Source organism: Vipera ursinii, assembly GCF_947247035.1.
Source record: "Vipera ursinii genome assembly, chromosome: 3".
Lineage (NCBI taxonomy): Eukaryota > Metazoa > Chordata > Lepidosauria > Squamata > Viperidae > Vipera > Vipera ursinii.
This window is the reverse complement of record NC_139516.1, coordinates 163,647,372-163,659,583: the sequence shown is the minus strand read 5'-3', so window position 1 is coordinate 163,659,583 and position 12,212 is coordinate 163,647,372. Positions and strand designations below refer to the sequence as shown.

At 40.2% G+C, this 12,212-nt stretch overlaps 1 protein-coding gene across 1 annotated transcript; it reads right to left on the bottom strand.

Annotated features, from left to right (window-relative positions):
- Nucleotides 1-1,438: 1,438 nt before the first annotated feature.
- On the bottom strand, nucleotides 1,439-3,118 carry TMEM200C (transmembrane protein 200C; the record flags this gene model as incomplete). Its single annotated transcript, XM_083360398.1, has 1 exon — nucleotides 1,439-3,118. The coding sequence occupies one exon, from the start codon at nucleotides 3,116-3,118 to the stop codon at nucleotides 1,439-1,441; it is 1,680 nt and encodes a 559-aa protein (XP_083216524.1).
- Between the last annotated feature and the right edge of the window lie 9,094 nt (nucleotides 3,119-12,212).

Here is a 12,212-nt window from a genome sequence, read left to right as displayed (position 1 = left end):
TCCTAGTTGACTCACAGCGCAGTACAACATTTATCTACTGGCAGTGGCTGATCAAATTAAGCTATTAACTATGACTGACAGTCATTTGGATAACAGCAGGTTTCATGGTGATGCTGAAATAAACATTTTAGGATTGACTAATCAATCTTAACTGGCAAAAGCTATTGTAAAAGCAATGTATTGGCAGTAAAGAAAATTATATCCAAAACCTTCTCATTATGGATTAATGTTTGGTTATTATTATGTGGAAGTTATAAATATTTTAAACTATGGGAAATTATGGTATACAAAAGTAATGTATTTGCTCTTTTGGGGAGGTTGAGATGGCAAAGAAATACTCCGCATAATTTGATTAAGGTACTTCATACTCATTTTTACAACATATTAAGCCAACCCACAAAGAAATTAGTATTTCCTATAATTTTAAGAAACAGATTTTCCTTAATTTTCAGATTTTTTCAATAGTAAAACATGAAAAATACTTAAAATATGATTGGGCTATAAAAATCTGAACAAAGCTGAAGGTGGCATCTGCAGACATTTTATTTATTTATTTGTCTACTGATCATTTAGATTTTTAAAAGCCCAGTTATGGGCTCTGTAATGCATAAAATAGGATTTCCCACTTATATTAAAAAAGATTTTACTTTGCTTCTATGACTGAGTAAATACTTAAGGATATATTCTGTTCCACCATGAAGATTAAAAAAAATCCCTAATACTGAAAACAAAATTTGGTTTCTTTTGTAAGCATTTAGAAGAAAAATTAAATACTACCTAGATATGTTTTGTCATTGTAAACTTATATTTCATTCAAAAATGATTATTAATGCTGTTGGTAGATACATGTGCAATAATGCTCAATAAAGTACTCATTATTTGAATTAAGAGTCTGGTTGTTCAGCTGGCCAGTGGTACCCCTTTTTTCTTCTGATAATACTATTATAGAAATAAAAACAGTACAGGTTTTTACCTGGCATGTTTTACCTAGTATTCAGCTGTTAATCTTTTGAAAACAGTGTTCCGTACTAACAAAACATTAAAAGAGAGATGCATTTTGCTGGCTTGAAAACCACCTTTATCTAAAGATGGGGAAAGGGTGTGCAAGTATGCCATAGCAAAAACAGAAAAAAAATGGGAAAATAGAATTTTTAAAAATCAGTAAAGTGCACAATTATTGTCAAACATTCTATTCCTGTTATTCCACTGAATTTACTGAACAGTCATTGTGGACTACAATTTGGCTTGAAAAGAAAAGAGGCTTACAATGCAAACAAACACCTGTTAGGTGCTTCTCCTGAAGACTTTTATGAGAATTGATTGATGCAATTCAAGGGTAACCTACTTCAGCTCTTTGGATGTTGGCCCGTTTCCTAGATCCACAAGGGGCAGAAGGATTACAAGTTGTTTAGGTGTTTGTCTCCAATTTATTTCACTTTTAAATGCCAATGTTTTCCAGATCTGCATGTTCCAGGCCAACAGTGGCATCTGATCTGGAGATCATGAAAAGTTTCTCTTTATTTGTGTACTGTCTCTGAATTTTCAAAGGCAGCTGCTCTGTTTGTTCCTTGCTGGTGCTCTGTGAGGAGCCAATTTCCTCACTGGAGCTGACTTCACAGTCTTCAGGTGCTTTATGGGCTGGGGTATTGGCAACAGACTCCAAGGAGGTGCCCGACTCCTCCAGTGGAGTGTAGCCCTTATTGCTTCTGTACTGATCACACTGAGTGCTCTGGGAACCTTTCTGATCCACAGATGGTGTAGGCAGATGAGGATCCCCCAAATTAAGGGATCTGGAATAGCTGGAAGATGAAGCTTTAGCTAAAAGACCGGAGTCAAGGTCAGTGCTACTACCCAATGTCTGAGAGGGTTCAGGGAACAGGGATCTCCTGGCATCAGGGAGGCAGCTTGTGCTCTGGCGTCGAAGCACTACTTTACATTTGTTCATCCTGGGCAACACTGACAGCTCCTGCGCTGTGTCTAGGTAGCTGCTCCTGAGATCTTTCAGACTAAGTTCAAATTCTCCCCGAGGAATTTCTTTGCCATCCCGTTCACTCAGCAGCCTCTGCCAATCACCATAGTCTCTGTCAGTCATTTCCCCCTGAGCCAGTGGTAGCAATGTGAAAGTGCTCAGTGAGGAGCCCACAATGGAACTGGCAGTGCTGTGCTGGTCCCAACTATCTGTGGGGGTACAAGATGGGTTACGGGTGCTTTGGGCCAAAGTAGCTCTTTCTTTGTAGATGCTATAAACAGCGTCAGCCAAGCTGGGTATTTGCTCATGTCTAGAGGTGGAGAAGCAGCAAGGTGAGGAAGCCAAGTCGGGAGGGGAGAGGGGTGCACTCACAGATGGGTGCCAGGTATTCTTGGTAAGCATGGCAGTGGCTCCTAAGGTTTCTCCTGAGCTGCTGCCAGGTTTTAACTCCAGTCCACGAGATTGCACACAGTTAACAAAACCATTTATTGGAACTGAGGCAACAGTAGAGGGAGCCCCATCCTTTGGCCGAAGACTGTGTGCATCTATGACAGTGGAGTACAGGTCCCTCAGATTGATAACTTTAGTCTTTTTGTCACGATTCTCATGCAGCACTGCATTGGCACAAATGAAGAGGAAGATGCCAATACCCATGATGAGGGGTCCAAGCACTTTGAGCTTGTCTGAATGCAAATATGTAGAGAAAAGATGGAAAAGCAAATTTCTTGAGCTGGAGGATGATGTGGGGCCCGGCAAAGATGGAGAAAGTGTTTTCTTGTTGCCAGAGAAAGAAGAATTGATGCCTTCTAGGTAAGATTCTCTAGTTTCTTGTGTGTGGTTCTTGAAGTGGCTTTCAGGAGCTTTCCCATATGGTTGCATTAATGGGCTGTGACTAATGCCCCCTGTCCTATAAAGGGGTTTGGGCCAATAGCCAACCACAGCCAAGGCAATTCCCACAAGTAGTACTAGAATACCACAGGCAGCAATGAGGCCAGAGAGGGAGCATAGTTTGAGCTTGCCCTTCACCACCACCACATCATTCTTGAGTTTTCTTTTTGCTTTGCGCTTGTGTTTGGAGACTTGGCCCTGAGGCCGTAAGGGATCCTGTTTTCTGGCTGAGATCCTCAAGAGGCCTCCAGTGGCAATCATGGCTGGCTATCCAGGAGAATGTTCCCTACAGCAGCACCAGCTCCTGGAGCAAAATGGAAAAAAGAACATAAGCGCGATTATCTCATTGAAATCAATCTTTCTAAAAGCAGTCACTATTATCTAATCAGCCTGAAAGAAGCATGTGAGACCTATGGTGCAACATGTCATACTAATTGGCAAGAGGAAGATAATCCTTTACAATAACCTATTGGTTCTATTATCACTATGCTGACCGCGTGGCCTTAGCTAGGCTGCCTGTAGCTCCTCTCCTCGTCCTCCTCCTCCTCCTAATCATCATCATCATCATCTATTTCTACATCAAGTGAGAAAGACTAAAAGCTTCCCCTTCTTTTTGTTTACAATAACTTAACATCAGATGAAGTGCTAGAACATTTTCTTCTGAGGATATGAATTCCAATAAATCAAGGCTTGGAATCTGTTCTGAAGGGAACAAGCTGAAATATACACCAAAGAAGATGCAGGTTCTAATAGTTTGGGATTTTACTGTTTTGCATAGAGGTCTATATGTGCTTTACTATAAGAACAATTGTGCACACTCCTTAACCTGATATGTTCCTTCTATCTATAGATTATATTACCACTAAAGAACTCTTCTTATCAAAACAGGTATTCTTCTGTATGCTTTAGTGACCTTTGTATTCTTTCAATATTCAAATTTTATAATAAAATAGAAGTGAAAGAAAAAGGGGGAAAATAGAAAAAAGAAAAATGATAAAAATAAAACATAAGAATTTTCAATTCTGCTCTTCCTTCAATTGAGTAATTACCATCTTACTCTTTTCCCTCCCTGTTTAGCCTTTTCTAATCCCCAAATCCATAAATCATTGGCCAAACCTTTTCTTCTTTCAGCAACCATTTAAGGCTTCCAGTCTTTTTAAAGTCTTTATTGTCCCTCCCCTCCCCCCAACTTTGCAATTTATGCAAGCTCTTGTCAATTTTATAATCCAATCCTCTACTGTAATCATTGTATTCCTCCAGTAGGATTGTCCTTAGAGATTGCTCACAAACAGCAACTAAAAAGTGCTGACACCAACAAGCTGTTGCAGCTTAGTGAATGGAAAACAACCATGCATATCAACTTAATTTCTCAGCCCAATTAAAATGCTGCTATTGATTTTTAAAGACTGGAGGATGGCCTCTTTCATATTGCTACATCATTGCTTCAATCAGCTCCAGTGATCTTACTGTTAGGTCTACACTGACATCTTGATTTACAGGGATTGGATAAAGACTGTTTTATTGATAGATCTTTTATTGGTAACCAGGCACAATCTTTTCCTCATGATACTTGGCAACTACTTTAGGCAGGAAGAATATTGTTTATAAATGGAGTTTATTTTATTGTTCTATAATTATGTTTTAATATCAGTTTTAGGGACTATAGTATTATTACTTAGCTGACTTGTTTCAATTTTTTTTGAAGGCTTAATGAATTAAATACTACCTTAATCAGTAGACAGCTTATAACTGACATGAATTACGTTGGTAAATAAATTATCCTAGGATCAGGGTTTTTTTCTTCAGAAATTCATGCATGACACCATGCTCTGACAGTAACTCAATTCTACATCTGTCATGTGTACATCCCCAAACCTCAAAGTAACTTAATTTTTCAACATTTCATATTTGTTGCTAACCCTATCTCCTTCTCTTCCATTCACCATTCTACCTTAATATTTCATATTATGCTATTGGGCTATACTAATGATGAAAAAGTATATTCACTATGTAATTCACCTCAACTTGTAATGAAATTTCATTTTAATTATATGCACCATCTCTTTAACTTGCAACAGAACTGCATCTTAAGGAGCATGGCTATTTCTTTTTTTCTTTAAAAAACACTTGGGAAAATGATGTGAAAGCATTAAATGCCAAGTTCTTCTTCAGTTGGTTCGGATTAAATAAAATTCAAAGGGGAAAAGATGCTGCTGTGGAAATTATTAGTGAGTAAGTGATTTCACAAAGCCGAAGTTTCATCAAATACTCTTGAAATTTTTATCACAATGAGCAAGGCAGTAGCAAAAATACCTACTCATAGATGCCCTAAGTAATGATGTCCCTATCTGAATACAGAGCCCTTAAGTTGGATAAGTACAGAAATAAATATGCTTTCCTTGTTAGCTCCAGGGATAGGTGACTTTCTCAAAGTTTCGCCATGTTTATTATGGCTTTGGGCTAAATAAAAACAGGTGGAGATGGTGTATCATACTTCATATAATCTGAAAAACTAAAGCCATTTTCACCTGTCAGTGAATGCAATAATGTGTGTGTATGTATGTATGTATGTATGTATGTATGTATGTATGTGTGTATAACTATATCTATATCTATATATATATCAACATGCATATAGGGGAATGAATTGAGACTACAACTGCTACTCCTGTTTAGACTATGTTAGAATACGCTTGGTTACAAATAGCAAATTTGAACATATGGAAAGCATGTAATTCAAACTACTGAAACAATGCATTTGTATGCAAAGGACGTAAACATAAGAAAGTGGGTTGTAGAAGGTTGTTACAGGCATGGATGGTTCAAGAAGTAAGTTAATTTCACAGCTTTATTCTAAACTGTAGCTCATACTGTAGCTCATACTTCCATGCAGCATAAGAATTTATCTTTGTATATTTATCCTTGAGTGAAATTGGATCATACTCAAATCCCTTAATGGTCCTCTACTGGCTTTTCTGATTCCTATGGGTAGCAGTACTTGGAAACTTCCTTAATTATGTCTCAAATCTTCACAACTGGATGTATGTTACAAACTTGTCTGGAGATTTAAGTTTCTACTTCCTAGGGTTTTTTTAATGGTTATGTTGAGCATATATTGAGATCTTTGTTAAGAATTTTGAGATATCTTCTTTTGACCCCATTTTACTTCTGCTCTGGCAAAGGAGGAATAAAAATTGTGGTCCAACCTAATGTAGGCAAGAGAAGGAGGGAAAGGATTTAGTTTGTTCAAATGATTGTCATTCCCTGTTTGAACATTAAAGGAATGAAAAAAGAAATCTTCCAAGTTAAATATTTCCTGGAAGGATTAAGAAAGAAACAATGTTGCAATGCATGTTATTCAAATCTCCACTGAAATATTGTATGCCACCGTTATCGCAGCATATCATAACAGAGGTAGAACTGGAAAGTCAGAAAAGTACAAACAAAACAAGCTTTTAGTTTCAAAAAATAAACTAGTAAGGAAAGCCAGGTAGACAAAATTATGTCTGCTGAAAAGTAGTGCATAAGGAACACCCACCCCCACACCTTTTCTTCTTCCTAATACTGTAATCTATGATCACCTAATGTATCTGAATACTGTGGAGTAAGGTAATTGACTTATGGAATTATCCACCACAAGATAGAAAATTGTCACCAATAAACGAAAAGGTATCAAATATATTCAGGGAAGTCATGATACTTATCTAATGTATTTGGTACTAGAAAAAGTATGCCTCCAAATACCAACTTTCATGGCACACAAACTTGGAGATGCTCATATTTTACTTGCATAATTTCCAGAGATAACTGACCCTGTTAGAACAGAATGTTTGTTTAGATGGGCTTTTGATCCATTCAGTAGGCTATATTTATATGCATGAGCATCAAGAGTGAAAACAGAACACACAGTGATGATTTTTTTTTCCACCCTTCCTTTCATTAACCGATCACATTGGAGACTCCTGAAGTATAAATTAAACCAAGCATTCCTAGATGCACACATATGGGCTGGATGGAAAAGTGTGTGATAGTTTTTAATTAGCAACTGAGGGCAATTGGCTGGAAGGCCAATCAATTAAAGATTAATTTCAACTATTCAAAATCAACTTTATACCTGCCAACTGCAGTTTATAGCCTCCCTTTAAAGTTCTTTATGTTGCAGTTTTGGCTTTTTCTATATCAAAATAACCAATATTTTAAACATTTTGCATTGTCTTAAAAGGAAAAAAAGATTGATGAAGCCTTCATCACACCTTGTTTTACTGCTTACTTTTAATATTTCCTGTTCTTTTGCTATGAATGTGTACCTTCTTGTGGAGATTAGATCAACTAATAAGCTGTTTCCTGGATTCAGACTATTGTTTTTCAATGAGGCCAAAAGATTAAATTGCACAAGAAGCTTAGTAATGGTCATCTATCTTGCAAAGAAAAAGGAATCAAATTAGAAAATGTTGGAAATGAAACCAGAGTGAATTGGGTCATTAGCATTATGTATATTATATACTGTATTGAACAATTTAGGGATTTTATTTAAGTTAGATTTTCCATTTTACTGTTGTTGATATACTAAAAAATAGCCAGATTTTAATATCAAGTTTGTTTTAAGCAATTCACATCAGTCTTTATTTCCTATATAACAATATTTTTTTTAAATTTAGGGGATGAATATATTCTGTGGACATATGCTGATTTTGAATCACGTATGATGTTCAAGGTAACTGGTTATGTAACATCAATGAATTTGCAGCCCATCAATGAAAGAATGCAGTGGTAATAGAGATATACAATACTAAATTTCTTTTTTTTTAAGAAAAGATGTTATTTTGAATCACCCAGGGGAACAAAAAGCTCTCTGTTGAAATAATATGCAAGATTTTGTTTGTATCACCACATGAGGTTTTATAATCAGTTAATCAAACAACTGGATTCTGCAGTTCTTTACAAACTGTTCAGAGTTGTCTGAAAATATTAATTAAGGGTCATTCCTTACTTTTCCCAGAGTGAATGAAATACATTATAAGAATGAATGGCAACAGCAATCTTTTCAACATGTACCATAAAGTTAAATCTTTTGTCTTGAAAACAAAAAATAAATCAGCATCCCAGGTAATCTTATTTCCTTCATCACCTAAATCACATTTCTTGAAAAACCCCAGCTTCAACCATGTTTGATTAAATTAAATGCCATGCCCCCACCAAAAATCCTGATTCTGACAATATACCTCAAGTAATTCATTGACCAATATGATCTCTTGCTTCCTCTTTTATTGCATTTTAAAATAAGATTTGATTTCACACAGAGAGAACCCAAAGCTTTTAATATAGAAAAAAAAATAATCTAGGACACACGTAGACAGGCTCAGTGTTAACTAATATGCACAGTAAAAGACTCAGAGGTAGAATTCCTAAAAGTAAGCCTACCTACTGTTAATTAATATCATGTGATGAAATATTCTGATGCTAGATGGACCTGGGGAACACGCACAGAGAAATCCAAGTCAGCTACATCAACGAATCGGTATGCCGTTACCCTGCTACATAACCAAAGAAATTCCAGATGGTGTTTCATGCTGTTTTCCAGGATTTCAAGCAGCGTTTCAAGTCTAAAAGGTCTACCAGAGTACATGCATGCTAGAAGCCCACTCACGGCTACTTTTCATTGCCTTTCCCAACGGATGAACGAGTAGAAAAGAAAGCCAAACCAGGCTGGGTGGGTGGGTGGAGAGCAACTTCCATTGCAGTCCGTCTGGATAAATTAATCGAGCCTGCCCCAAAGAGCAGCTTGTTCTTGGGAGAGTTTCCTGGCTGCTGCAAGTCGAAACGTGCCTGCAGGGACAGAGCCTAATAAAACATTACGGCTGTCATACCTGCTGCTCTGCTGTCCTACATAATGTAATTAGCCAAGTGGCCTGTGCCTCTGGAGGGCATTTTGCGAAAGATGGAGCTAAGAGGATTCCCGGCATGACGGACGGCTTGGGGGGCTAAAGGTGGCCATGCGGAGGATCGCTTTTCGCTTTGGCCGTCTGGGGTCAGTTACAAGGGCCACCGGCGTCTTGTTCGAGTTCCCAGAACAAAACTTCCTGCCGAAGAGACATCCATTACAGGCGCTTCCATCCGCCAGGCGCCCATTAACCGGAGATCGTCTCCACCGTCCGTCCCTCAATTTATAAGCTCCGGGAGGCGATTTCTCTACGGTGCCATTTCCCCTTTTGCCCCAAGAAGCGAGAAACTAGAAAGGCCGCCACACGAGCGACCCATCACAGTGGCCCGGGCGGGATGGGCTCCCAGCCCCGCATCTGTGGCGGACCGGGGGATGGCGAGGGGGAGAGCGCTGCAGAATCCCCGGCTGAGTTTCTGGTTCAAAATGGCAGCGTTTAAAGCAAACGCAGAAGCTCCGTCTGGTCTCTTACCGGGGAAAATCGGGGGAGGTCAGAGCTGCAGGCAAGTTCCTCGGAGCCCAGAGAGAAACCCGGGAGAAACTTTGCAGGCCGGCAGGTGGGCGCCGAAGACCCCGCGGCCCCTCCAGCCCGGCCCCCGTCGACTCAGAGACGCCATCCCCGTCAGAGCAGCCAGGCTCTCGCTAGCCTCAGCCTCTCCGCATCCACGGCCGCCAGGCACGGCGAGCAGAAGGAGTTTCGCCAAAGTGCGTTGCCCGCGGCTCCAGTCCGCATCCTGCCTCGCGCGCCGGATCCGGGTCGCCCCGTTGCTCCAGGCGCTCCTCCCCTCCCCCTCCGCCTTCCCCGGAGGCTTCGGTTAGGGGGGGTTGCGGCCGCCGGTCGACGCGGACGGCGTCTCTTGCCCCGCGGAGCTGCTGCTGCTGCTGCTGGTGCTGCGACTCTGGCTCCTGAATGTGAAGCGGCTGCTGCTGCTGCTGTTGCTGCTGCCGACCCGACTCGCTGCAGTTGCTAGGATACCGGAGCCATGACACAGGGAAATTGCTGCAGGATGGCAATCATTACCTTCCAAACTCTCGTCTCTCTTCCCCCCCCCCGCGCTCTATTTAGGAGGGACCAGAGCCTCGCCCCCACCTCTCCCCGCTGTTGCTGCTACCTCCCCTTCTCCCAGACCCCCCGAGTGCGAAGTCGCGGGCTCGTCCCTTCCCCGGAGCAGGCAAACCGCGGGAACAAACTCTTGCAGCCAGCAGCCCTTTTGACACGCTCGCACCATACAGCCCGACGGCCGCTCCTTTGAACGAGCTACACACACACACACACACACACACACAAACACACACACAAACACACACACACACACACACACACACACACACACACACACACACACACACACACACACACACAGCCCCACTTTGGGGAGGTTGCTCAGCCGTCGTTGGATGGGCCGGGAAGAAGCCGAATTGTCAAGGGAGGGAGGTGGGGGTGGCTACTGCTTTCTTTGCATATGCCTTTCGCTTCCCTTTGTGCCACCCTCCCCCGAAGCTGCTTAGCCTGCAAAATTCAGAAAACTTACGCACGCTGCACTTAGTTTCATTGAAGGCAGTGGCTCAGCTCCAAAGTGAGTATGCTGTGATCTGCATTATTTTTTCCTTCTTCAACTTTCACTCATAATTTGGGATTTTGCACTCCGCTTACTTTGAGGGATTCCTTTTAAAAACTGATTTAAAACTGAGTCGGGTTCTTTTTCTTTTTTTTTCCTTTTAATTTTAATTCTTGAGCTTTACCTTGTCCTGCACCCCAGTCTGGCACTTACCATTCCAGCTACAACCTACCTATATTATGAGATGGTTCGTTTTTGACTGTTAACTGTACATAAATAAATAATTCTTGATAAATAAGAGCCTTGGTGGAGCAGTGGGCTAATGCCTCCTTAAGTAACACCAGCTGCCTGCAATTAGTGCAGGTTCGCATCCCACCAGGCTCAAGGTTGACTCAGCCTTCCATCCTTCCGAGGTAGGTAAAATGAGGACCCAGATTGTTGAGGGCAATTAAGCTGACTTTGTAATAATGCCGCTTGGGGTGTGTGTGAAAGCCCTATTAAGCAGGCATATACATGGAATGAAGGCTACTGCTAAGCTTGTAAGCCGCCCTGAGTCTTTGGAGAAGGGCGGGATATAAATGGAATTAAAATAAAAATAATTCTGAAATTAATTCTCTGAATCCCATGGGTGATTTAGTAGCACCCATAAATACACGAATTGCCGGAAAGTCAATTTTATGGAATACAAATCATCAGAATGATGTAGATCTCCCCAGATCTAAAGGTTTTCCCACCCTGCTGATGTTTCAAAGAGGCCCCAAAGGACCTGGTTCTTTTCCTGGCCTTTTGTGGATTGTTTTCTTTTGTTTTCTTTTGTTTCCACATTGTTCATTATTTATGCACCTCTTCTTTCAAATTTCATACTATTGTTTATTGTCATATTTCATGTTTTATATAATTTCTATATTTTATTGAAAATCAAACAGCATATAAATTTAATTAATAATAAATTAATGTGTACGAAATGAAGTAGACTCGTTAGCTATATCAGATATCAGAGATTTACTTGAGTGTCCCTCTTAATTCAGGCTGCAGGCTGCAGTTCTAAAAACATTCTAATATTTCATCCAGATAAATATCCAGTGCTGCATAGGTACTAGTTTATGATGTACCTATTCTAAAAAGAGAGAGAAATTTATCTGTACAGTGCTATTTTTTTTTATTTCCCCTCAACATAATAGCTTGTGCACAGCTGAAGAAGGCTCCTTCGCTTTCTCAGATGTTTCTGTGGGCTTTTTGAAATTGGGTTTCATTATTTTTTTGAACTTTTTTTTGAAAAGAGTAGATTGCCTTACCTTTCCTAACATTTCAGCCTCTACATGTAACCCTCTTTGAAAAGACTAGATGACCAGCTAAGGGTCAGGAGAGATTCTGTTTTAACTTTCTTTTGTTCTGATGGACAGATGAGTAATGTGTTGCAGATTGAGAACTACAGTATTCATTAACCTGATGCAAATATATCCTGCCTTTTTCAGCTTTTCAGAGCTCTTCGAAGAGCACTCTCAGTTTTTTGGACAGTTAAGCAGTCATCAGACAGAACAAGCTACTCAGAGGAGAGGCAAAGGGCTTTTGAGCTTCACCTGCTACAGAGAATGTCAGTGTAAGAGGCTTGTGCTGCTGTTACTGTATTACAAGATGCAAAGCAGAATGATGAGGAATATGTCTGTTCATTCTTTTTGCAAAGGAGAGATTCAGTGGAATATTTGATACAGGGATGTCTGGTTTTTTTAATAGTGCATAGTAGGCTAATGAAAATCCAGGGGATAGAATGAAAAAAAACAACTGCTGAAAGGTTTTGTAAAATCTTGGCTATGAGGCCCAAAACTATGTGAAGGCCAAGATCAGAATTGGCTTTGTC